The sequence below is a fragment of the Oncorhynchus tshawytscha genome, linkage group LG33 (genome assembly GCF_018296145.1).
Source record: "Oncorhynchus tshawytscha isolate Ot180627B linkage group LG33, Otsh_v2.0, whole genome shotgun sequence".
In the NCBI taxonomy this organism is placed as follows: Eukaryota; Metazoa; Chordata; class Actinopteri; order Salmoniformes; family Salmonidae; genus Oncorhynchus; species Oncorhynchus tshawytscha.
Window position 1 is genome coordinate 18,081,628 of NC_056461.1, and position 23,478 is coordinate 18,105,105.

The 23,478-nt window shown below is 45.9% G+C and overlaps 1 protein-coding gene across 4 annotated transcripts in view; it reads left to right on the forward strand.

Annotated features, from left to right (window-relative positions):
* si:ch211-196i2.1 (collagen alpha-1(I) chain) overlaps positions 1–23,478 on the forward strand; it is a 149,176-nt gene that overhangs the window by 86,521 nt on the left and 39,177 nt on the right. For all 4 annotated transcript variants that reach the window (XM_024402588.2, XM_042311149.1, XM_042311150.1 and 1 more), the window contains one exon: positions 20,590–21,288. In XM_024402588.2, coding sequence (XP_024258356.2) covers positions 20,590–21,288 — 699 coding nt within the window. The remainder of the gene's footprint in view (positions 1–20,589; positions 21,289–23,478) is intronic.

Below are 23,478 nucleotides of genomic sequence, written 5' to 3' on the forward strand. Positions count from 1 at the left end.
ATTATTGATGTCCATTACCTTTAGTATATACAGTATATTCGTTAATTATTCAGACCCCTTCACTTTTCCAAATTTTGTTACGTTACAGCCTTATTCTAAAATGAATTAAATGAAAAATGGCCCAATCTATATACAATACCCCATAATGACAGTTTGCGTGTTTTAAATAATTGTTTTTCCTCATCATGCTACACACAATTCCCCATAATGACAAAGTTAAAACAGGTTTTTAGACATTTTTGCATATGTATTAAAAATTGAAAACAGAAACACCTTACTTCCATAAGTATTCAAACCCTTTTCTATGAGACTCAAAATTAAGCTTAGGTGCATCCTGTTTCCATTGATAATCATTGAGATGTTTCTACAATTTGATTGGAGTCCACCTGAGGTACATTCAATTAATTGGACATGATTTGGAAAAACACACACCTGTCTATATAAGGTCCCACAGTTGACAGTGCATGTCAGAGCAAAAACCAAACCATGAGGTTGAAAGAATCATCCGTAGAGCTCTGAGACGGGATTGTGGCAAGGCACAGGTCTGGCGAAGGGTACCAAAAGGGTACCAACATTCTGCAGCATTGAAGGTCCCCAAGAACACAGTGGCCTCCATCATTCTCAAATGGGAGAAGTTTGGAACCACCAATACTTTTCATAGAGCTGGCCGCCCGGCCAAACTGAGCGATTGGGGAGAAGGAGATTGGTCAGGGAGGTCACCAAGAAACCGATGGTCACTCTGACAGTGCTCCAGAGTTCCTCTGTGGAGATGGGAGAACCTTCCAGAAAGACAACCATCTCTGCAGCACTCCACCAATCAAGCCTATATGGTAGAGTGGCCAGACGGAAGCCACTCCTCAGTAAAAGGCACATGAAACCCCGCTTGGAGTTTGCCAAAAGGCACCTAAAGGACTCTCAGACCATGATAAACAAGATTCTCTGGTCTGATGAAACCAAGATTGAACTCTTTGGCCTGAATGCCAAGCATCACGTCTGGAGGAAACCTGGCACCATCCCTACGGTGAAGTATGGTGGTGGTAGCATCATGCTGTGGTGATGTTTTTCAGCGGCAGGGACTGAGAGACTAGTAAGGATTGAGAGAAAAATGAACGGAGCAAAGTACAGAGATCCTTGACGAAAACCTGCTCCAGAGTGCTCAAGACCACAGACCGGGGGCGACGGTTCACCTTCCAACAGGACAACGACCCTAAGCACACAGCCAAGACAACGCAGGAGTGGCTTCGGGACAAGCCTCTGAATGTCCTTGAGTGGCCCAGTCAGACCCCAGACTTGAACCCAGTCGAACATCTCTGGAGAGACCCGAAAATACAGTAGCTGTGCAGCAATTGCTTCCCATCCAACCTGACAGAGCTTGAGAGGATCTGCAGAGAAGAATGGGGAGAAACTCACCAAATACAAGTGGGTGTCAAGATTTTAGCGTCATTTCCAAGAAGACTCGAGGCTGTAATCACTGCCAAAGTTGCTTCAACAAAATACCTAGTAAAGGGTCTGACTACTTATGTAAATGTGGTATTTCAGTTTATTTTACTTCATTTATTAGCATGAATGTCATTATGGGGTAGGAAAAAAACAATTTAATCAATTTTATAATAATGCTGTAACGTAATAAAATGTGGAAAATTGAAGAGGTCTTTCAGAATGCACTGTATGTATTTATCCTGCTACTGGTCACTAATTGCTCCTGTTTATATGAATATATTATCATTCATATATTACCATAAGTATTTATTTATTCCTGCTACCAGTCACTTGTCAGCCCTGTTTGCATCTATATCCTACTACCAATTTCTTTGTATGTATAAACCTATCTCAACCACTCCAGTACTCCTGCACATTGAATAAGGTACTGGCTGTCACAAGTGTCCAACAGCCTACGGACAGAGTACGCCGGGGCCCCCTCGATGTCTAAGGGAGCGGGAGGTGCATTGTGGGGTCCAGCACTTGCCAAGGGACCAGCTGCCACTGGCCTGAGGAGAGATTCATGAAATTAGGGTAATTGACAGCTGTAATCTGTAAGTCACCTCATTGACTCTCCTCGGGACATTGGACGCCCCCACAAACCGTGGGCTCAGCTTTTGGCAGGGCAGGTGGAGGTGCAGGTCCTTCATAGAAAGCCAGACCCTGTCACCGGGGTGAAAGACTGAGTCACACTGCGGTAACGGCGTGCCTTATGCCGGATGACGATGCGCTGGGGATGGGTGTGTGCTGTGTCCCATACCTCCTCGGCATGCCGGAACCAATCGTTCACCGCAGGAGCCTCGATCTGACTCCGGTGACAGGGTGCCAGGGCCAGCTGATAGCCCTGAACACACTGAAAGGGTGTGATGTTAGTGGAGGAGTGACGGAGGGAGTTTTGTGCATACTCTGCCCAAGGCAGAAACGCAGCCCACTCCCCGGCCGGTCCTGACAGTAACTACAAAGGTATCTACCCAGTTCCTGATTTACCCTTTCCACCTGCTCATTTGGTTAGGGACGGTACATGGAGGTGAGATAACCATGACCCCCAGTTGTTCCGTGAAGGCCTTCCTGACACAGGAGGTGAACTGAGGACCACGGTCAGATACATTGTCCTCCGGGATCCCGTAGTGCCAGGAAGACGTGAGAGAGCCTCTGCGGTCTGCATGTCCGTAGAGAGACCAGGTAGAGGAATCAAATGACAGTCACAATGCGCGACAGGGAAATAATAGGTGTCACTTTCTCCCTCCGATCCTCTGTGTCATGCACCCAGGACAACGCATAAGCCATGACATTCTTACATCCCGGCCGGTAGGAGAGAGTAAAGTCAAACCTGTCGAAGAATCGGGCCCACCTGTACTGACGCGGGTTCCACCTCTTTGCTGCTTGAATATACTTTAGGTTCGTTTGGTCCGTCCAAACAAGGAATGGGTGTTGAGCACCCTCCAGCCAGTGCCGCCATGTTTTCAGTGCCTTCTTAACTGCCAGCAACTCACAATCCCCCACATCGTAATTCCGCTCTGTGGGAGACTGCTTCCGTGAGTAGAAGCCACATTGATGAGGTTTAGGCGGCAATCCAGTGCTTTGAGAGAGAACAGCACCTACTCCAACATCGGAGACGTCCACCTCCATGATGACGGTCAGGATGAGCTCAAACAGGTGCATTTGTAAAATGTTCCTTGAGCGCACAGAAGGCCTCATTGACCTCCTCAGTCCAGCACAGCTGTCTAGGACCTCCCTTCAGGAGGGAGGTGAGAGGGGCCACCACTGTGATGAAACCCTTAATGAAGCGTCTTAAATTGTTGGCAAAACCTAGGAAGCGCTGCACCGCCTTTATGTTGGATGGAACAGGCCATGACTGTACTGCACTTACCCTCTGCTCTTCCATCTCCACTCCCACGGTGGATATCCGACAGCCCCAGAAGGAGACCAACTGCTGGAAGAAAAGGCACTTCTCCACCTTGGTGTACAGGTGATGCCTCTCCAACACAGACGTGACATGAGAGGCATGTTACTCGCGTGTAGTGGCGTACGCCAAGATGTTGTCTATGTACACCACTACACAGCGACCCAACATGTCACTAAACACCTAGTTAATGAAGGATTGAAACACAGGATGCATTTGTCAGGCCATAGGGCATTACCCTGTAATCGTAGTGTCCGGTGCTGGTGCTGAAGGCAGTCTTCCATTCATATTCCTTTCTGATGCGCACCAGGTTGTAGGCACTGGGTAAATCCAATTTGGTAAAATACTGAACACCGTGTGTCTGTTTGATCACAGTGGGTATGAGAGGAAGGGGGAAAAGTAATTTAACAGTTGCCTTATTCAGTGTCCGGTAATCAATATGCGGCGGAGACCTTCTTCTTCACGAAAAAGAGGCTGGAGGCGGCAGGAGAGGTGGATGGACAGAGGAATCCTTTGGCCAGCTCCACCTGGACGTAGACCTCCATGGCTTCGGTCTCTGCATGCGAGAGAGGGTAGATGTGCCCCCCCAGTAGAACCAGGCAGTAGATCGATAGTGCAGTCCCATGGACAATGAGGAGTCAGGCACGTGGCACGAGTCACCTGTAGGTCCCGGTTTTCCTCCGGGATAGGGACGTGGGTGGCCTGGTCTGGACTTTCCACGGAGGTGGCACAGATAGACACAGAGAGACACCTCCCCTGACACTCCTGCGACCAACCCAACAACCTCCTCTCTGTCCACGATATCCTGGGGTTATGCAACTGTAACCAGGGGAAACCTAAAACTACGGGGTGTGCAGAAGAGTCTAAGAGTCTAAGTGATACATTCTTGGTAGTTGTGAGCAACTGTGAGGGAAATGGGAATCGTGGTCTGGCACACCAGTCCTGTTCCTAGGGTAAGGTTGTCTTAGCATGGACTGTGATGGGGGTTGTAAAGGGATTAGTGGAATGCGTAATGATAAGGCGAACCTAAGTCCACTAGGGCAGGACTCGGGGGGCCAGGATAGTCCGGGAAGGTGAATACAAATCATTAAAATCCAGATGGAAAATATTTACACAAGAAGCAACCTACTATCACACATTCAAACTGGGCTGGGTGGACAGAGAGGAGCAAGGCTCATCCACGACTACCTGGGAAGGTGCAGGAACGCTCCTCAGCCTGTCGCTTGCTCGCCTGGTTCTCCTTCTGGGACAGGTGTTCCAGGCGTGGTCCGACTCCCCGCAGTAGGAGCAGAGACCCTGTTGAGAGCGGCGTTGACGTTCCTCTGGGGGAAAGTGTGTCTTGCCCACCTCCATGGGTTCAGTCTGGCTAGAGGTTCCTGGGAGAGACCACGCAGGAGATTAACCAGGTGGATAGCTATGGCTCAGTGTGAGGTCCTCATCGCGACAGGCCAGCACACTCTGGACGTCTGCCTGTAGCCCGCTGCGGAAAACCGTCAACAGGGCCTGGTCATTCCAGCCAGTGGACCCAGCCACCGTCCGTAAATCCAGAGCGTGCTCAAACTCTGTCCTGGCCCACTAGCGTAGTCAGAGGTGACGCTCACCTCCCTCTCGTCCCTCTGTAGGGTGGTCGAAAATGGCACAGAAGCGTTGGGTGAAGCTCTCATTGGATTGCACTTCTGGACCATCCCTCTCCCAGACGGCGTGCACCCACTCCAGAGCCCGGCCTGTCAGCACCGAGATCACCAAGGCCACCTTGTCCCTATCGGAGGCCGTGCTGGCATGACGGGAAGGGTGGAGATCACACTGCAGGAGAAACCCCCTACAGTGAGCTGGGGTTCTGGTAAACCGCTCCGGGAGGGGCAGGTGGACGTTGCTGATCGCACCGGGTGATGTAAATGGTGGTGGGGTGGCTGGAACGACTGTAGGGAGCTGGGAAGGTAGTCGTGTAGCCTGCAGCTGGCGTACGGTCCGGAGCACCTTGTCCATGGCAGTGCAAGGTGCTCAAGGCGGAAAGGTTGGAATGTCCTGCTGCTTCCTGTTCTCTTGGTTTGGTCATTCTGTCACAAGTGTAGAGAGGAGTAGGCAGGAGGCAGTCACAGGTTTAGAACTACTGAGTTTATTAAAGCACTATATAATTTATATAACAGCGGGTCGAAACCCAAAGTGCAAAATAATAAAGTACTGAGGAAATAGTTGGAGAGATTCCTCTCAGGAAAACAAGCAACATTTACAATGACCGACAAAGACAAATGACAGAGTATTTATACAGTGATAGAGTGGGGATTGGAACCAGGTGTGTGTAATGATGACGGGTGTAAGGGGTGCATAACTTCGGTGAAAGTCGTGACAGAACCCCCCCTTGACACGCGGCTCCAGCAGCATCCCAACACCGGCCTCGGGGACAACCCGGAGGGCGAGGTGCAAGGCGATCCGGATGGAGACGGTGGAACTCCCGCAGCAATGAAGGTTCCAACACGTCCTCCACTGGAACCCAGCATCTCTCCTCCGGCCCGTACCCCTCCCAGTCCACAAGGTACTGAAGGCCCCTCGCCCGACGCCTCAAATCCAGTATGGATCGAACGGAGTATGCCAGGGCCCCCTCGATGTACAGAGGGGGAGGAGGAACCTCCCGCACCTCAGACTCCTGGAGCGGGTGTTAAAGGAATTAAATTGCTCTATGTTTTAATACCCAATTAAAATTAAACACTCTGTCAATTCATAAGGATTTGTAAGACCCTTATTCTATAATAATGGACAGAGCCCAGTCTTAAAGTCAATCAGCAGAGTTTATTCACGAGAGTACTGAACACGATACAGGTTACCACAGGTTATAAACTGAAAATGACGTCATTAGTTCCAGTACCAACCCGTCTCTTCTCCCACCCTGGTACAAAGGCAGTATCTCAAGCCTTCCCACTTCTCCCTACCAATTTAATATAATTTATGAGTCAAGGTCTTCTTGTGTAGATAAGCATTCTAGCCAGTCTGAAGATATCGTTCATTCATTTCTACCAAGGAACAGACAGTCATTGTTCTAACTCTTGACCACATTTACACACATTATATTCAGTACTGGGATCAAGAAAGAAAACTCATACATATTCAGCAACATAATAGTATTCTGATTAGTACATATACAGTAACGTAATAGTATTCGGATTAGTACATATACAGTAACATAATAGTATTCTGATTAGTCAGTCCTGATTGAAATGTATACATAATTAGTCATCATTGATAAAAATTCCCTTAACAGCGGGCCAGCCACCACCGGCCTGAGGAGAGACACATGGAATGAGGGGTTAATGCGGTAATCGGGTGGAAGCTGTAACCTGTAACTCACCTCGTGCAGTCTCCTCAGGAGTTTAAATGGCCCCACAAACCGTGGACCCAGCTCCCGGCAGGGCAGAAACACGGGCAGGTTTCGGGTCAAGATCCAGACCCGGTGTTCGAACACCGGAGGGTTTGCGCTGGCTTTCTGGTGCAGCACGGCGCGCTGAAAGTGAACATGAGCGGCCGAGCCTCGGCCTGACTCTGATTCCAAGGAGCCAGACCCGGCTGATACCCCAGTGCACACTGGAAGGGGGAGAGGTTAGTGGAGGAGTGGTGGAGCGAGTTCTGGGCCATCTCTGCCCAGGGCACGAACACTGCCCACTCCCCCGGCCGGTCCTGGCAATAAGACTTCAGAAATCTACCCACATCCTGGTTAACTCTCTCCACCTGCCCGTTACTCTCGGGGTGAAAACCTGAGGTAAGGCTGATCGAGACCCCCAGACATTCCATGAACGCCCTCCAGACCCTTGAAGTGAACTGGGGACCCCGATCAGACACTATGTCCTCAGGCACACCTTAGTGCCGGAAGACGTGTGTAAACAAGGCCTCCGCAATCTGTAGGGCCGTAGGGAGACTGGGCAGAGGGAGGAGACGGTAGGACTTGGAGAAACGGTCCACAACGACCAGGATCATGGTGTTACCCTGTGAGGGAGGAAAGATCAATAACGAAATCCACAAAGACAGGTATGACCACGGCCGTTGTGGAATGGGTAAGGAGTGTAGCTTACCTCTGGGCAGGTGCTTATGAGCCTTACACTGGGCGCACACTGAGCAGAAGGAAACATAAACCTTCACGTCCTTAGCCAAAGTGGACCACCAGTACTTCCCACTCAGACAGCGCACCGTCCGACCGATGCCTGGATGACCAGCGATCAGCCGGTCATGGACAGCAGATGGAACGTACAGACGCCCAGCGGAACACTGGAGGGGAGTGGGCTCTGCGCGTAGCGCCTGCTCTATGTCCGCGTCCAGCACCCACACTACCGGCGCCACCAGGCAGGAGGGCGGGAGTATGGGGGTGGGATCCATGGGCCGCTCCTCTGTGTAATACAGCCGGGGCAGTGCGTCTGCCTTAGCATTCTGGGAACCTAGTCTGTAAGACAGGGTGAAAACAAAACGGGTGAAAAACATGGCCCACCTTCAGTCTCCTCGCCGCCCGGATGTACTCCAGGTTGCGGTGGTCAGTCCAGATGAGAAAAGGGTGTTTAGCCCCCTCAAGCCAATGTCTCCACGCATTCAAAGCCTTGACGACAGCCAACAGCTCCCGGTCCCCCACGTCATAGTTTCGCTCCGCCGGGCTGAGCTTCCTCGAGAAGTAGGCACAGGGGCTCCTATCCCAGCCTCGCATGCGTCCACCTCCACTATGAACGCTAAAGAGGGATCCGGATGGGCCAGCACGAGAGCCGAGGTAAACAGAGCCCTCAGGTGACCAAAATCCCTGTCCGCCTTAGCCGACCACTGCAAACGTACCGGTCCCCCCTTCAGCAGTGAGGTAATTGGAGCCGCTACCTGACCAAAACCCCAGATTAACCTCTGGTAGTAATTGGCGAACCCTATCAGAATGTCATCAATATACACCACTACATCCTGCACATGCAGGTCCCTGAAAATCTCGTCTACAAAGTCTTGGAAGACTGATGGAGCATTCATCAACCCATACTGCATGACGATGTACCCATAATGCCCTGAGATAGTACTAAAAGCCGCTTTCCACTCATCTCCCTCCCGGATACGCACCAGGTTGTAAGCGCTCCGGAGATCTAGTTTGGTAAAGAAGCGCGCCCCGTGCATTGACTCAATCACTGTGGCTATGAGAGGTAGTGGGTAACTGTACCTCACAGTGATCTGGTTTAGACCTCGATAGTCAATACACGGGCGCAGACCTCCCTCCTTCTTCTTCACAATAACTATACTCGAGGCGGGTGAAGTGGAGGACCGAATGAAACCCTAATTCAGGGATTCAGAGATATGTGATGTGACAGGGGATACACGTGACTCCTGGGAAGTGCGGCGTCTACCAGGAGATTTATCGCACAATCCCCCCCGTCGATGGGGTGGTAATTGAGTCAAGGCGAGAGCCAAATCGGCATATTCAGTGTCACCATGCCCAGAGGAGCAGTGACTTCCCTAATCAACCCTGACCCTAATGGTCAACTGTCAAAGGCGTGAACAGGGAAGGGCTCAGACACAAGAACAATGGGGTTCCCTAAACTATGGGCGAACGATCTGTCTAAAAAATTCCCAGCCGCGCCTGAATCGACAAGCGCCTTATCCTGGGAATGCGGGGAAAATTCTGGAAAAGTGACATACAAAAACATGTGTGCAACAGAGGGCTTTGGGTGAGAATGGTGCCGGCTCACCTGGGTGACACCAGAGTGCCCTGCCTGCTGCCTCAATCCCCAGAGGAACCAGACCGGCAGTGTGACCTCTGCGGCCACAGATGGTGCCAGCTGTGCGCAGGGAGAAGGGCGAGACGAATCCCACTGAGACTGGGTGAAGAGGAGGCGAGTAGTGGAGGTCCTGGATGTGCTGGTGGAGGCGCTGGAGGAACTCACTGTCTCTCCCAGTGGTCCATGGTTTGGACGACGCGGTCCATGGCGGCGCCGAGATGGTGGATCATCGCCGCTTGCTCCTGGACGCGCTCCTCGACCCCTATACCAGGGGCATCTGCTCCTGCTGACTCCATATGTTTAGGTGTGGGATTCTGTAAGGGATGCGTAACTGTTGGCAGGGAAGTCAGACGCAAAAGAGAAGAACTAGGTAATAGCCGGAGCAGTTTAATTGCAAACCCAACGGCATAAAGAAATAACCAACATGGGTCTTAAAAACCCGACACGCACCAGTAAACATGTGCACAAGCACTTACAACAAACAATTCCACACAAAGACATGTGGGGAACAGAGGGTTAAATACACAAGAATTAATGAGGGAAATGAAAACCAGGTTTGTAGGAAAACAAGACAAAACAAATGGAAAATGAAAAGTGGATCGACGATGGCTAGAAGACCAGTGACGCCGACCGCCGCCCGAACAAGGAGAGGAACCGACTTTGGTGGAAGTCGTGACAACGAGACAAGTCCTGTTTTGATGAGTGAAGGGTGTTTGCCAACAGCAGGCTCGGCAGCAGATAGAAGGCCGATGTTGCCAAATGCCTGAGCTGGACAGGAGTAGGAGCCAAAGCGAAGGCTGGTGTGACACTGGCTCTGACCTGTATATGCTTTCATTCTCGTGTTTCTTCTACTTTTATTGTACTTTGTGTGTTTTTTTAAATTAAATGTTTTATTATTATCTGTATTATCGTCACTACATTGTTGGGAAAAAGCTCTCAAGAAAGATTTCACTGTACTCTTTTACACCTGTTGTATCCTGTGCACGTGGCTAGTAAACTTTGAAACTTGAAATACACATACACACACACACACACATCCAGCTCTTCTGTACTTTCCCCCTGGCCCAACACCCTCTCCTGGGCTAGATATGTGCACAGGAAGGGAGGGAAGCGAATGTAACTTCAGGTTGTTGTGGACGTGTTTTGTTGGAGGAGTTTTCCCTTTTGCCTCGGAAGGCAGTTAGTTGCTAATGGTATTGTATGTGTTATTAAAATGGGAAGGGAAGTACACAGTTCTTAAGAGGTGATGTTTTTACTGAGGTTGTTGAATGCGAAAGGTGTAGAAAGATAGGGGAGTCAATAGGGCATGATGGTAGACTACAGGTAGTACTGCAGTTCAGGGTGCTGTCAACTCTGACTTTATGAATGTTTTACAGTTTGCTTGGTTCCCTGTTGATAAGGAACAAGACTAATTCAACCAGCATGATTGATAGATGGGTCAATGTTGTTTATTGTCTTGTGAGAAATATTGTGGGGTTTTGTAAAAACAAATTCCACAGTTCACCACAAGTTACGTATACACAATAAGAAATAAACAGATTTTACCCCACAGACATACAAAACAATAAACAGACAAACAGCTTTTGTCTCTGAGAAATATGTTTGTCATCCAACTATAAGAATGTTTTGAAGACAAATACACAACGCAGAGGATGAGAGGACAAGAGTACTAAACTAAATAGAGTACTAATGGTAGGGTTGTACATTTTGGGGAATATTCAGAGGTGGAAAGTTCCCGTGGGAAAATATGGGAATTAACGGACATATATGCAAATTAATACCATTAAATAAATGTAAGTATTTTTTGCATTGGATATATTTACCATATGGAGACAGAAACATACATGTTTTACCTTATCATAAGTAGACATAATTGCAAATGAGTAAATCCTTCCAATCAAAATTTTAAAAAACTATTTAGTTACGAATTGAACTTTAATTAAATGAGTTGACTCTTCACATGGGATGATTTCATTGAACAGCAAAAGAAAGGGAATATTGACTGATCCATTGCATCTCCCAAAAACATTTAACATACATCTGTAAAATGATAGTCTAGAAAATAAAGCTTTGGTTGTCTTGAGGCTTCCATGTCCACCTCTTGAACATCACTGTCACTTTCCAACCTTGTTGAGGATGGCTCGTTGTCAGACTCAAAAAAACTAAAATTTTTCCGGATGGCCACCAATTTTTCAACCTTTGTATTGGTCAGCCTGTTGCGTGCTTTGGTGTGTGTGTTCCCAAACAAGGACCAGTTGCGCTCTGAGGCGGCTGATGTTGGTGGGATTTGAAGGATGATGGAGGCAACAGGGGAAAGAGCCTCAGATCCACAAAGTTCCTTCCACCAGGTGGCTGATGAGATATGTTGGCACGACTGCCATATTGCATCTCCATCCCAAAGCCCTTGCTGGGAAGTGTACTTCGCCAGACTGCCAAGAACCTTGCCCTCATCCGGGCCAAGGTGGCAAGACACGGTAGTGATGACACCATAGGCCTTGTTGATCTCTGCACCAGATCTCTGCACTGTTCTTGCCAGCATACTGGGGTCCAACATGTACTCTGCTGTGTATATGGGCTTCAGGCAGAAGTCTTTGCGCTTTTTGATGTATTTCAGAACTGCAGTTTCCTCTACTTGGAGCAACATTGAAGTGGGCAGGACAGTACAGATTTCTTCTCTTACATCTGCAAGCAGAGTCTGAAAATCAGACAGGATGGCATTGTCTCCCTCAATCCGTGCAATGGCTACTGCTATATGTTTCAGGAGTTTCAGGCTGCTTACCACCCTCTCCGAAAATACATCATCCTGGAGGATCCTCTTGATGGGGCTGTCCATATCGGCAGACTGTGGTATGGCCATTTCTTGGAGAGACTCCTTCCCCTCCAGGAGACTGTCTAACATGATGACAACACCACCCCAATGGGTGTTGCTGGGCAGCTTCAATGTGGTGCTCTTATTCTTCTCACTTTGCTTGGTGAGGTAGATTGCTGTTATAACTTGATGACCCTTCACATACCTAACCATTTCCTTGGCTCTCTTGTAGTGTATCCATTGTTTTCAGTGCCATGATGTCTTTGAGGAGCAGATTCAATGCATGAGCAGCACAGCCAATGGGTGTGTTGTGAGGATAGGACCCCTCCACTTTAGACCAAGCAGCCTTCATGTTTGCAGCATTGTCTGTTACCAGTGCAAATACCTTCTGTGGTCCAAGGTCATTGATGACTGCCTTCAGCTGGTCTGCTATGAAGAGACCGGTGTGTCTGTTGTCCCTTGTGTCTGTGCTCTTGTAGAATACTGGTTGAGGGGTGGAGATGTAGTTAATTATTCCTTTTCCATGAACATTTGACCACCCATCAGAGATGATTGCAATAGAGTCTGCTGTCGCTATGATTTGCTTGACCTTCACTTGAACTCTGTTGAACTCTGCATCCAGCAAGTAAGTAGACAAAGCATGTCTGGTTGTTTAGAATCTATGGAATGTCACTCCTGAACTCAGAGCTACGTGTCCTACGTTCTGTACATTGAGTTGGGAGCAGAATACTTATTATTTGGCCATTGGCCCAGTTGTACTGCAAGGACTTCTGATAGGTCAACCCCTGGCTATGGTGGGGGATTATAATGGGCAACTTGTTCCTTTGTTTGGTGGAGAAAAGCTGAGGACAGAGGAGACAGAACATCTACCTCCCAGCATAACATGTTACGTACGCCTCTTGGAGGGAACGCAACACCCTGCTACAACTCAACTCCCCGTGGAGTGAAAAAAGGTATTTGATTGTAGGTGTGGGTAAGGATGACAGAGGCAGAGAATATTACCGTTTACAGGGAATTTATTCTTCCTTCACACGGTAAGGTTGGGAAAAGGGGCTGGACGGAACCAAAACAAAGAAAGTTAAAGTTCCCCCTCTCCTACCTTACCTGCCTACCCACTGGTTACCTATTCTTAGCACCACCTGACGCGTTAACCAAAATACACAGGGTGGTCTGCCCAGGTCTTACCTAGTGTGCATAGATCGAGTAAATACTACAGATATATGTATGCCTGCTTGCCTAAACACTCCCAAGGTGCCTTCCCCTTCCCCTCCTGGAAACAAATTAAACAGAATTATTCAAACTTAGGGAACAATTTAAATAAACCAAATACACTAGGTACTATGGAATACACTTACCTCTTCAGGAGCGGCTACAAAAACACTTTCAACAAATTTACCAGACCAAAACAGGACATGCGAAGAAGCTCTCTCTCCTAACAAAGGAACACTGCCTTTTCAAGCTGCTAAAGGAGTCGGTAATTGCAGATAGCTATATCCCCTGATGAGAGGGCAGGGTCAGAGCTCCAACTAGTGATGGGCTGACCAATCAGCTGCTTTGGAATCCAGGAAGCCATCCTGAAATACACCCACATACAAACACAATCAAACCCACAACAACACAGAAACTGGGGTATGTAACAATCTATGAATTGTCCTTCTCAAATAAACATATTTTTCTCCCCCTGATTTGCTTTGGAGTTTGTGTTATTGAAGAATAACATCAATTGCTAACACTTGGTGCCGTGACCCGGATGAATTAGTCTGAACAACAAGAACAAGAAAAGCATATTAACTGTGTGTTGATCCAGAGGAAAGAGAGAAGACCCACTTTGGAGAGTCAACTCTTAATTTCCTGATTGATGGCAGAATTGCTGGGTGAGTCTAGCCCAATATAATTTTAAAATAACCAAATCTGGTTACAATAGTGCATGCAATGAGTGATATGTATCTGTGATGTATAAGTGTTCAAGTCCTTTGTTTTATTACAGAGTTTGGTCCTTTGTTACTCTATTAAAAGGTCAGAGTCCTTACTCTATTTAAAGGTTGGTGCCTTTAAACAGCTTGGAAAATTCCAGAAAATTATGTCAAGGCTTTAGAAGCTTCTGATAGGCTAATTGACATAATTTGAGTCAATTGGAGGTGTACCTGTGGATTTATTTCAAGGCCTACCTTCAAACTCAGTGCCTTTTTGCTTGACATCATGGGAAAATCAAAAGAAATCAGCCAAGACCTCAGAAACAAAATTGTAGACCTCTACAAGTCTGTTTCATCCTTGGGAACAATTTCTAAATGCCTGAAGGTACCACGTTCATCTGTACAAACAAAAGTACGCAAGTATAAACACCATGGGACCACGCAGCCGTCATACCGCTCAGGAAGGAGACGCATTCTGTCTCCTAGACATTAGCGTACTTTGGTGAGAAAAGTGCAAATCAATCCTGGAAATCAGCAAAGGACCTTGTGAAGATGCTGGAGGAAACAGGTGCAAAATTATCTATATCCACAGTAAAACGAGTCCTATCGACATAGCCCGAAAGGCCGCTCAGCAAGGAAGAAGCAACTGCTCCAAAACTGCCATAAAAATGCCAGACTACGGTTTGCAATTGCACACGGGGACAAAGATCGTACTTTTTGGAGAAATTTCCTCTGGTCTGATGAAACAAATATAGAACTGTTTGGCCATAATGACCATCGATATGTTTGGAGGAAAAAGGGGGAGGTTTGCAAGTCGAATAACACCATCCCAACCTTGAAGCACGGTGGTGGCAGCATCACGTTGTGGGGGTGCTTTGCTGCAGGAGGGACTGGTGCACTTCACAAAATAGATGGCATCATGAGGAATGAAAATGATGTGGATATGTTGAAGCAACATCTCAAGACATCAGTCAGGAAGTTAAAGCTTGGTCACAAATGGGTCTTCCAAATGTACAATGACTCCAAGCATACTTCTGATGTTGTTGCAAAATGGCTTAAGGACAACAAAGTCAAGGTATTGGAGTGGCCATCACAAAGCCCTGACCTCAATGTTATAGAAAATTTGTGGGCAGAACTGAAAAGGCATGTGCGAGCAAGGAGGCCTAGAAACCTGACTCCGTTACAATAGCTCTGTCAGGAGGAGTGGGTCAAAATTCACCCAACTTATTGTGGGCAGCTTGTGGAAGGCTAACTGAAACGTTTGACCCAAGTTAAACAATTTACAGGCAATGCTACCAAATACAAATTGACTGTATGTAAACTTCTGAGCCACTGGGAATGTGATGAAAGAAATTAAAGCTGAAGAGAATAATTCTAGACTATTATTCTGACATTTCACATTCTTAATATAAAGTGGTGATCCTACCTGACCTAAAACAGGGAATTTTTACTCGGATTATATGTCAGGAATTGTGGAAAAACTGAGTTTAAATGTATTTGGCTAAGGTGTATGTACACTTCCGAACTTCAACTGTAAAAATTGGGGATAAATAAATATATAAACATAGAGATATATATTATACAACTTTTGAAGTTAATATAATGACATTGCAGAGAGATAAAGATAGTTTGAAAGCCTTAAAAGGAGAAATTCGGTTCTCCAACCCATCTATTCTCACACTGAGTTGTGCAAGGCAGATCACCTTTCAACCATCTGGTCAGCACTGCCTGGCTTTGAGTCAACAGATTCTGACAGCAGTGACAAACGATGTCTTAGGCCAACCAGAACACAGGCTGTAAAAGGAAGTAAAGATAAACTTCTAGAGACCGTAATCACACATAAATCAACATCTGGATGAATGGTCAAAAACTTTTAAGCATCCACGAGACGTGAGTATCAGAGTTGTGCAGGTTCCAAGTGAAACCAACAACATTATTCGTTCAGTAAAAAAGAAACCTGGTGTATGTCATTGTTACGGAATTTCTGGTCACAGGCAACAAGAATGCCGGAAAAGAAAATGTGCTTTTATGAGAAGTGGCCAGAAGAAGAAGGGTCTGTCTAAGGGAAAATGGAATCAAGACAACAGCCCCAACGACACAATGCTTGGGCAGAAATTAAAAAGCTCTCTCCGACTCGGCAGCAGAGTTTGCTGGATGCTGTGGAGGTAAACTAACAGACTCCCTCTTACGTGCCATCTCAGCTGGTGTACATATGAAATCGGATGGAATATATGTGAACACTATGGTTAACAATTTTGCAGTAATGCCTCCCAGGTGGAGCAGTGGTCTAAGGCATTGCATCGCAGTGCTAGCTGTGCCACCAGAGATTCTGGGTTCGAGCGCAGGCTCTGTCGCAGCCGGCCGCGACCGGGAGGCCCATAGGGCGGCGCACAATTGGCCAAGCGTCGTCCGGGTTAGGGAGGGTTTGGCCGGCAGGGATATCCTTGTCTCATCGCACACTAGCGACTCTTGTGGCGGGCCGGGTGCAGTGCACGCTGACCAGGTCACCAGGTATATGGTGTTTCCTCTGACACATTGGTGCGGCTGGCTTCCGGGTTGGATGTGCATTGTGTCAAGAAGCAGTGCGGCTTGGTTGGGTTGTGTTTCGGAGGATGCATGGCTCTCGACCTTCGCCTCTCCCGAGTCCGTATGGGAGTTGCAGCTATGAGACAAGACTGTAATTACTACCAATTGGATACCACGAAATTGGGGAGAAAAAAGGGCAAAAAATGTATTTTTAAAAAAAAAACTCTTTTGCAGTAGATTTTTTTTTTACTAGACGGGTGCTGAAGTCACTGTATTTCACATATCTTGTGCAAAACATATATGTCCTCAGTACACAAGCAAGAAGATGAGAGCAACAGGAGTGGGGGGGGGGGACGAAGACAGATATGAAACATACCAAACTATTATTAATTTCTATTGGTCCAATGAATATTGATGCTGGAATCTACAGTTCAGAACCATGCTATTTGGACTACGAAGAAAAATGAGTGTGGAACTTTTATATAGAACGAGTGTGCTAGCCAGGTATTGCCCCAGCTTGCACAAAACAACATCCCATTAGCAAGGAAGCTATGGACGCTACTAAAGTAGTGGATAAAGATCTATGGGACATGGATATAGTTGAAAATACACCATGTAATCCAGCTACTCTGATGTATCCTCCAGAACCACATTACTTGAACACGACTGTTGTGAGTTGTTTTTGATCAGCTCTCTGATGGGTTCATGGAGTCATTCGTTGGAAATCCTTGAGTTTATCTTATGCACAGACGGTTCAAGCATTATTGAGCGGAGTGTGAGGAAGGTAGGCTGGTCAGTTCCTACAATGGACCCATGTCACTACCAGGCACGTTAGATTTGAGAAAAGCAGATGTTCACTGTATGAGTGACACAATACTTAACTATTGCATACAACTCTCTAATGGGGAATATGACGTAGAGCCAGGACGGTGGGTGATGGTGGTAAAAATATATGTGACCGACACATTAGGGCCGAACTGGGAAGGTCCTTATCATGTTTTGCTAATAACGAGGTCATCAGTAAAAGTCCAGGGAAAATCACGATGGATACATGTCATTCATTGCAAGGTTGTCCATGTTGATGACATAGCGGAGCCTGGAGAATAAAGAACTGATTGATTAGCAATCGGGGGCCAATCTCGGGTGAAGAAGCATAGTAAGATGATCAGAACCTGATAAGCTTCTATGTTGTACACCGCAGTCGTCATATTAGGGATCTCTAGGTGAAATGTCCAACTTTTTCCTGAGAATCAGGACATGCTTACTTAGGGAAATCTACAATTTCTCTTGAAACCAGGATGTCACATTCACTTTTTTGTTCCCTTCATTACAGATTTTGATCATTTACAGTCTGAAGCTGAAGCAATATCCTTCGATTCAAGGACTGTACATGAAACGATACAAGATCACGGGTGAAGTGCAACCAGTGGAACAGAAGAAGAATTCCTCATTACCGGCAGACTGTCAGAACATAATTTCTAATAGTTATCTAAGTGGGACTGATACCAGTGTGGAAGAGCTGGTCACTTTTAAAGGACTTGGTGAATGATTACCTTGATAAAAGGATGATTGAATATTATTGTCTTGCAGACAAGTGAAAGATGTTTGAAAGTATTTTCCTTGCGAGTTTCCTCCTAATACAGGATGTGGGTGGTATTTCCATTTCTAACACAGAGATGCTTTAGCAGGATGAGGGACACTCGGGTTTCTAGCTCTCTACACGATGCCACAGTAATCGATCAAAGAAGTTATTGAGTTTGTACGTGTGCACCATTCACATCATGGGCAGTTATTCTATTAAGGGATATTCCTTTTAACCAGAGTGAAATGTTGTGTATATGGAGAGATGTTAATTGGTATTATTGGGGTTATTGGTACTAATTGGGGTGAGAATGTTGAGTATCAACATGCGAGAGTACCTAGTTCTGCAATACCTTCCTTCATTTGAGATTACCAATGACACTAATCATCGACCACCTTACCTAGTTATTACACATGCCCCTGTTGGGTGGTTATGTTTTAGTAGGTCACTCTCTCTGAATTTGTCTCAACTGCACCAGGACGCGTTTGTCAAAGTAGGACAGAGTAAGTGTGATCAGACAACAGACCTACCTGCCTGTGACAGTACTAAGGTTGCGGAATGTCTAATATCTGTTGAATTGACTCTCAGTAACGGCACTATGACTACTTTTTATGCCATCATCAATAATGGTATGATAGCTCCTAATGGGACTTACTTCATCTGTGGATCCTATGCCTGTTCCTGTTTACCAAAGTTGTGGCAAGGTTTGTGTTATTTGGGATATGTAGTACCCCATGTAAGACGTTCTGTGAATTCCCATTTTTCACACCGTCATAAACGTGTGAATACAGAAACGGGGAGATTCTTTGCGATTTCCTCTCCCTCATATGGTATTTTTAAAATAGCCCGGGAAGTTATTAATATGGCTAACTTTGTGAAATCTTTGCTAATAGAACAGTTGAGAGTCTTGAGTTAATTACTGGCTGTCATTCGGACTGTGGCGATGCAAAATCGTTTGGCCCTTGATTATCTTCTGTCCGCACAAGTGGGTACATGTGCTGTTATTGGTGCCTAATGCTGTACTTACATCCCTGATCATTCTTGAGGAAATAACTAACCTAATCCAAAAGATCAGAACTGAGGGCGCTAAATATCAGGATTTACAATCCAGATGATTTAGGCTTAGTCATGTGGTTGTCTTCCACATTTGGTACATGGAGAAGGTTTTTGGTGAGCATGATACTTCCAATAGTGGGAGATGTGGTTATTTCTCTCATCCTCATCCAGGTTATCAAGTGTGCTATTGCCCGATGTTTGTCTGCTTAAATCTGACAGTTACGTGATAGGGGATATCGTGAGATACATCAACCTTGTCTTTTTGGAGATGGGTGTCAGTGGTGTTCACCAGAATGTGGTGGGGATCATAAGGGTCTTCATCATCACACCAAGCCTCATGATTGTGGTCAATGTGCCCGTGGTAACTGTCCTCTGTGCTGTAACGAACCATGCTCTCTCAGATGTGGTATCACACCTGTTAATACCTCTTTTCTATAACTTTGTGTGAAATCTATTTCTTATTGCAACAGCAAGTAAAATATGCCCTTTGTGTTTTATAGAAATGCAAGGTGTTTAACGTAAGTGTTTTTATGCTTACTGCTAATGTTTTTAATTCAGTCTATTTTCTCATGTTTTCTATTGTTTTCTAAAAAGACATTTGAACTATATTTATTTTTTAAATGGTCTAGGGGGGGTATAAGAATATTTAGAAGAAATTTACACAACGCAGAGGATGAGAGGACGAGAGTACTAAACTAAATATAGTACTAATGGTCAATAGGGAATTGTCATTGCAAATAGGAGTTGGGTTTCAGTTCAACAGCTGTTTAGAATCTGTGGAATGTCAGTCCTGAACTCAGAGCTACATGTGCTACATGTGCTATGTTTTGTACATTGAGTCAGGAGCAGGATACTTGTTATTTGGCCATTGGCCCAGTTGTACTGCAAGAACTTCTGATTGGTCAACCCCAGGCTATGGTGGGGGGTAATAAATGGCATCCTGTTCCTTGTGGAGAAAAGCTGAGGACAGGGGAGACTGAACATCTACCTCCCAGCATAACATCTATGATTTGTCCTTCTCAAATAAACCTATTTTTCTCCCCCTGATTTGCTTTGGAGTTTGTGTTATTGAAGAATAACATAAATTGCTAACAACCTATGATCTCATACACTGAGTGTACAAAGCATAGATTGACCTGGTGAATCCAGGTGAAAGCCATGAGCCCTTATTGATGTAACTTGTTAAATCCACTCCAATCAGTGTAGATGAAGGGGAGGAGACAGGTAAAAAATATATATTTTTTTAAGCCTTGAGACAATTGAGGCATGGATTGTGTATGTGTCTCATTCAGAGGGTAAATAGACAAAAAATACCAAATATTTAAGCGCCTTTGAACGGGGTATGGTAGTAGGTACCAGTTGCACCGGTTTGAGTATGTCAAGATCTGCAATGCTGGGGGGCTTTTCACGGTCAACAGTTTCCCATGTGTATCAAGAATGGTCCACCAGCCAAAGGACACCAAGGGCAAAAGGGGGTCCAAAAGGGGGGCAAAAGAGGGTGCAACTCAATATTACGAAGGGGTACCTACTGTTTTGTACTCTCAGTGTATATTCCTATTCAGCACCACAATACATAAATTGTGTTTGTGTCTCCATAGGATGTGTTTGGGCAGACTGGGAGTCAGCGTGGGGACGGGACATGGGGTCCCCACCAGAAAGGTATGGTGGGACGAGGAGACGTCTTTGTGGTGGACGAAGACACAGACCTGGCTGATCCAAATCTTCACGGGGGACACCTTAATCCTCAGTGGAAACCGAGCAGGCAGGGCCCTAAGGACAGCCATGAGGGCAAGCCTGAGCCCTCCTCCAAACTCCTGGACGAGAACATCACCACGGACAAGAAGACGGCAGACTCTGGAGGGAAGGGCATTGGCCTGTTTCCCGGGAAACCCTCGGATGACATCATTATTGATTTGGATCCTGTGTCTTCCTCGAAGAAGCCTTCCATTGTTAAGACTCCAATAAAGACCCCCCTGGACCCGGAGCACCCAGACTTTAACCTGTTGAGGCAGGAGGTGGAGGGGCCCCAGACCCCCTCACAGACCGCCCTCGCCCCCACCTCAGTGCCCCCTGCCACCCCTATAGAAGCTGTCACTGAGGAGAGGAGACCCACCACACACATCCCCACCCAACCTGACCCAAACCCTGACTGTGCTATCACTGTGGAAGGAGGACCAGAGCGCTCAGGCACTGTGACCATCGTATCCAGAGAAGGGGACCTGGTTCTGGGCTCTGATGGCCAGATGTATAGGGTCCAGAGAGGGCCCCCAGGCAGAATGGGGCCCCCTGGAAAGGAGGTAAGTGTCTTCTGATATTTTTCATATTCCTCTCTTCACATTAACAACTCCACAGCTCCAAATTGGCACCAAGTGTCAATGCCTTCATTACCGCATTAGTCACAGCAATCACATCAACAAGCCTCTTTAATTGGTAAAGGGGGCATGAAGCTCTGCTATCCGGCCCAATCAGAGGTTTGCCTGGTTTACAATGCCAGACCGACCGGACCACTTAGATCCTTCAGAACCAGACCCAGATGGAGCAACATCTGGCCCCGTCTGGCTTGGTCCTGGAGCTTCAGCCTGGCTATCTGTCTGTTATAAAGGCCTGGGATCACTCGACACCATTACTGTGATTAATCCCGGCTGTAGAGAACATGAATGAAGAGTAAAAGGCTCTGCAGTCGGGAAGACTGCAGTAATGAAGCACCTTCTCCTGTAAAGCAAGAATACATTATGGTCTCATGGGCTCCTGGCCATGGTGATGTAGAGTTTAGAGTTTGAACAATGATATAATAATACGAAATACAGATTGAGTTTTGAGACGCTCAAAACAATCATGGTGAAACATGGTACAAGTGTCATCTATAATAGTATAGACATACAGTACCAGTCAAAAGTTTGGGAACACGTACTCATTCCAGGGATTTTCTTTATTTGTACTATTTTCTAAGCTATGAAATAACACATATGGAATCGTGTAGAAACCAAAAAAGTGTTAAACAAATCAAAAAATATTTAATATTTGAGATTTTTTCAAAGTAGCCACCCTTTGCCTTGTTGACAGCTTTGCCCACTCTGCCTTGATGACAGCTAAAATATCATTAGATTTGTTTAAAAAAATGTTGGTTCCTACATGGTTCCATGTGTGTTATTTCATAGTTTTGATGTCTTCACTATTATTCTACAATGTAGAAAATAGTACAAATTAAGAAAAACCCTTGAATGAGTAGATGTGTCCAAACTTTTGACTGGTACTGTAATCTATATACATGTATGCACAACCCCCCCCCAAAAAAAAAAAATACAGTGGATTAAAGGACAATAGCACTAATAATAAGGCACTAAAAATGTCTCCGTTGGAGGATAAGATGGCAGGCTTTGGCACAGGCATTTACATTATAGTTACCTGATAACATTTCACCTAGTTTATTATTTTCATCAAGACCGTTAAAATGCTCATTTTGGCTGGACAGCTGACAAAAAAAGATCATCCCTAATTTCATTGTATAACCCACAGTAAAGGCATGAGCTTATGTATCAATGGAACCAGAGTTACAAAAAGTACATACACATTTATCTATGAGAGTGTTTGTGTATCGCCCAGTCTCGATAGCGAGAGGGGCCATTTGACATCTAAATTTAGCAAACGCGCTTCTATATTGCTTGGATTTAACAGTACGTACATAAGATTATATCCCAAAAGTGCATTTGAAAAGGCAGTAGTTGCACAGTTTTACTTTCAGGTTTGTTTATCCGCTAGTAACATTTTAGTTCAATGCTCTCTAAAAGTGCTGATTCAAAAGTACTGCGTTCATTTCTAGAGGACACTTTGTCTGTATCGGTGTCGAGTCATATGGATGAAGTAATAAAAGACTTTGACATGGTATATGAACAAAAAATGTTTGCAGTAGCAGCATCACAAGCCGTAAAAAAAATACACTTTTACATAGATGTTCATATGACTTTCATCTGCCAATATAAAAGTAGATATATAGCGACTGGTGATGCCATATAGTTTCCCAGCCCATATCGCCTGGAATAGCAGCATTTGTCATGTATTTACCTACATCAAGATCAAATCTGCAGGCATGGTTAAAAACAGCGTTAACACAAGTATAATTTCGGTGCCCCCATATTGCTGCAGCACAAGTAATAATAGGTAGCACCAATGAATGAAACAGTTTAATGAAACATTTAAATGGTAGGCCACCCATGGCTTTAGACTTTGCAATGATGGGGCCACGGGCTCGATTCATATGGTTAGCTATTTACTTAACAGACACATTGTAATAAAACAAATATTAATAATCAACCCCAGATACTTGTACTCACTGACAACATGCTGTATGTCAGGCCTGTGGTGTGTGTGTGTGTGTGTGTGTGTGTGTGTGTGTGTGTGTGTGTGTGTGTGTGTGTGTGTGTGTGTGTGTGTGTGTGTGTGTGTGTGTGTGTGTGTGTGTGTGTGCTTGCATGTGACAATGATAGGTG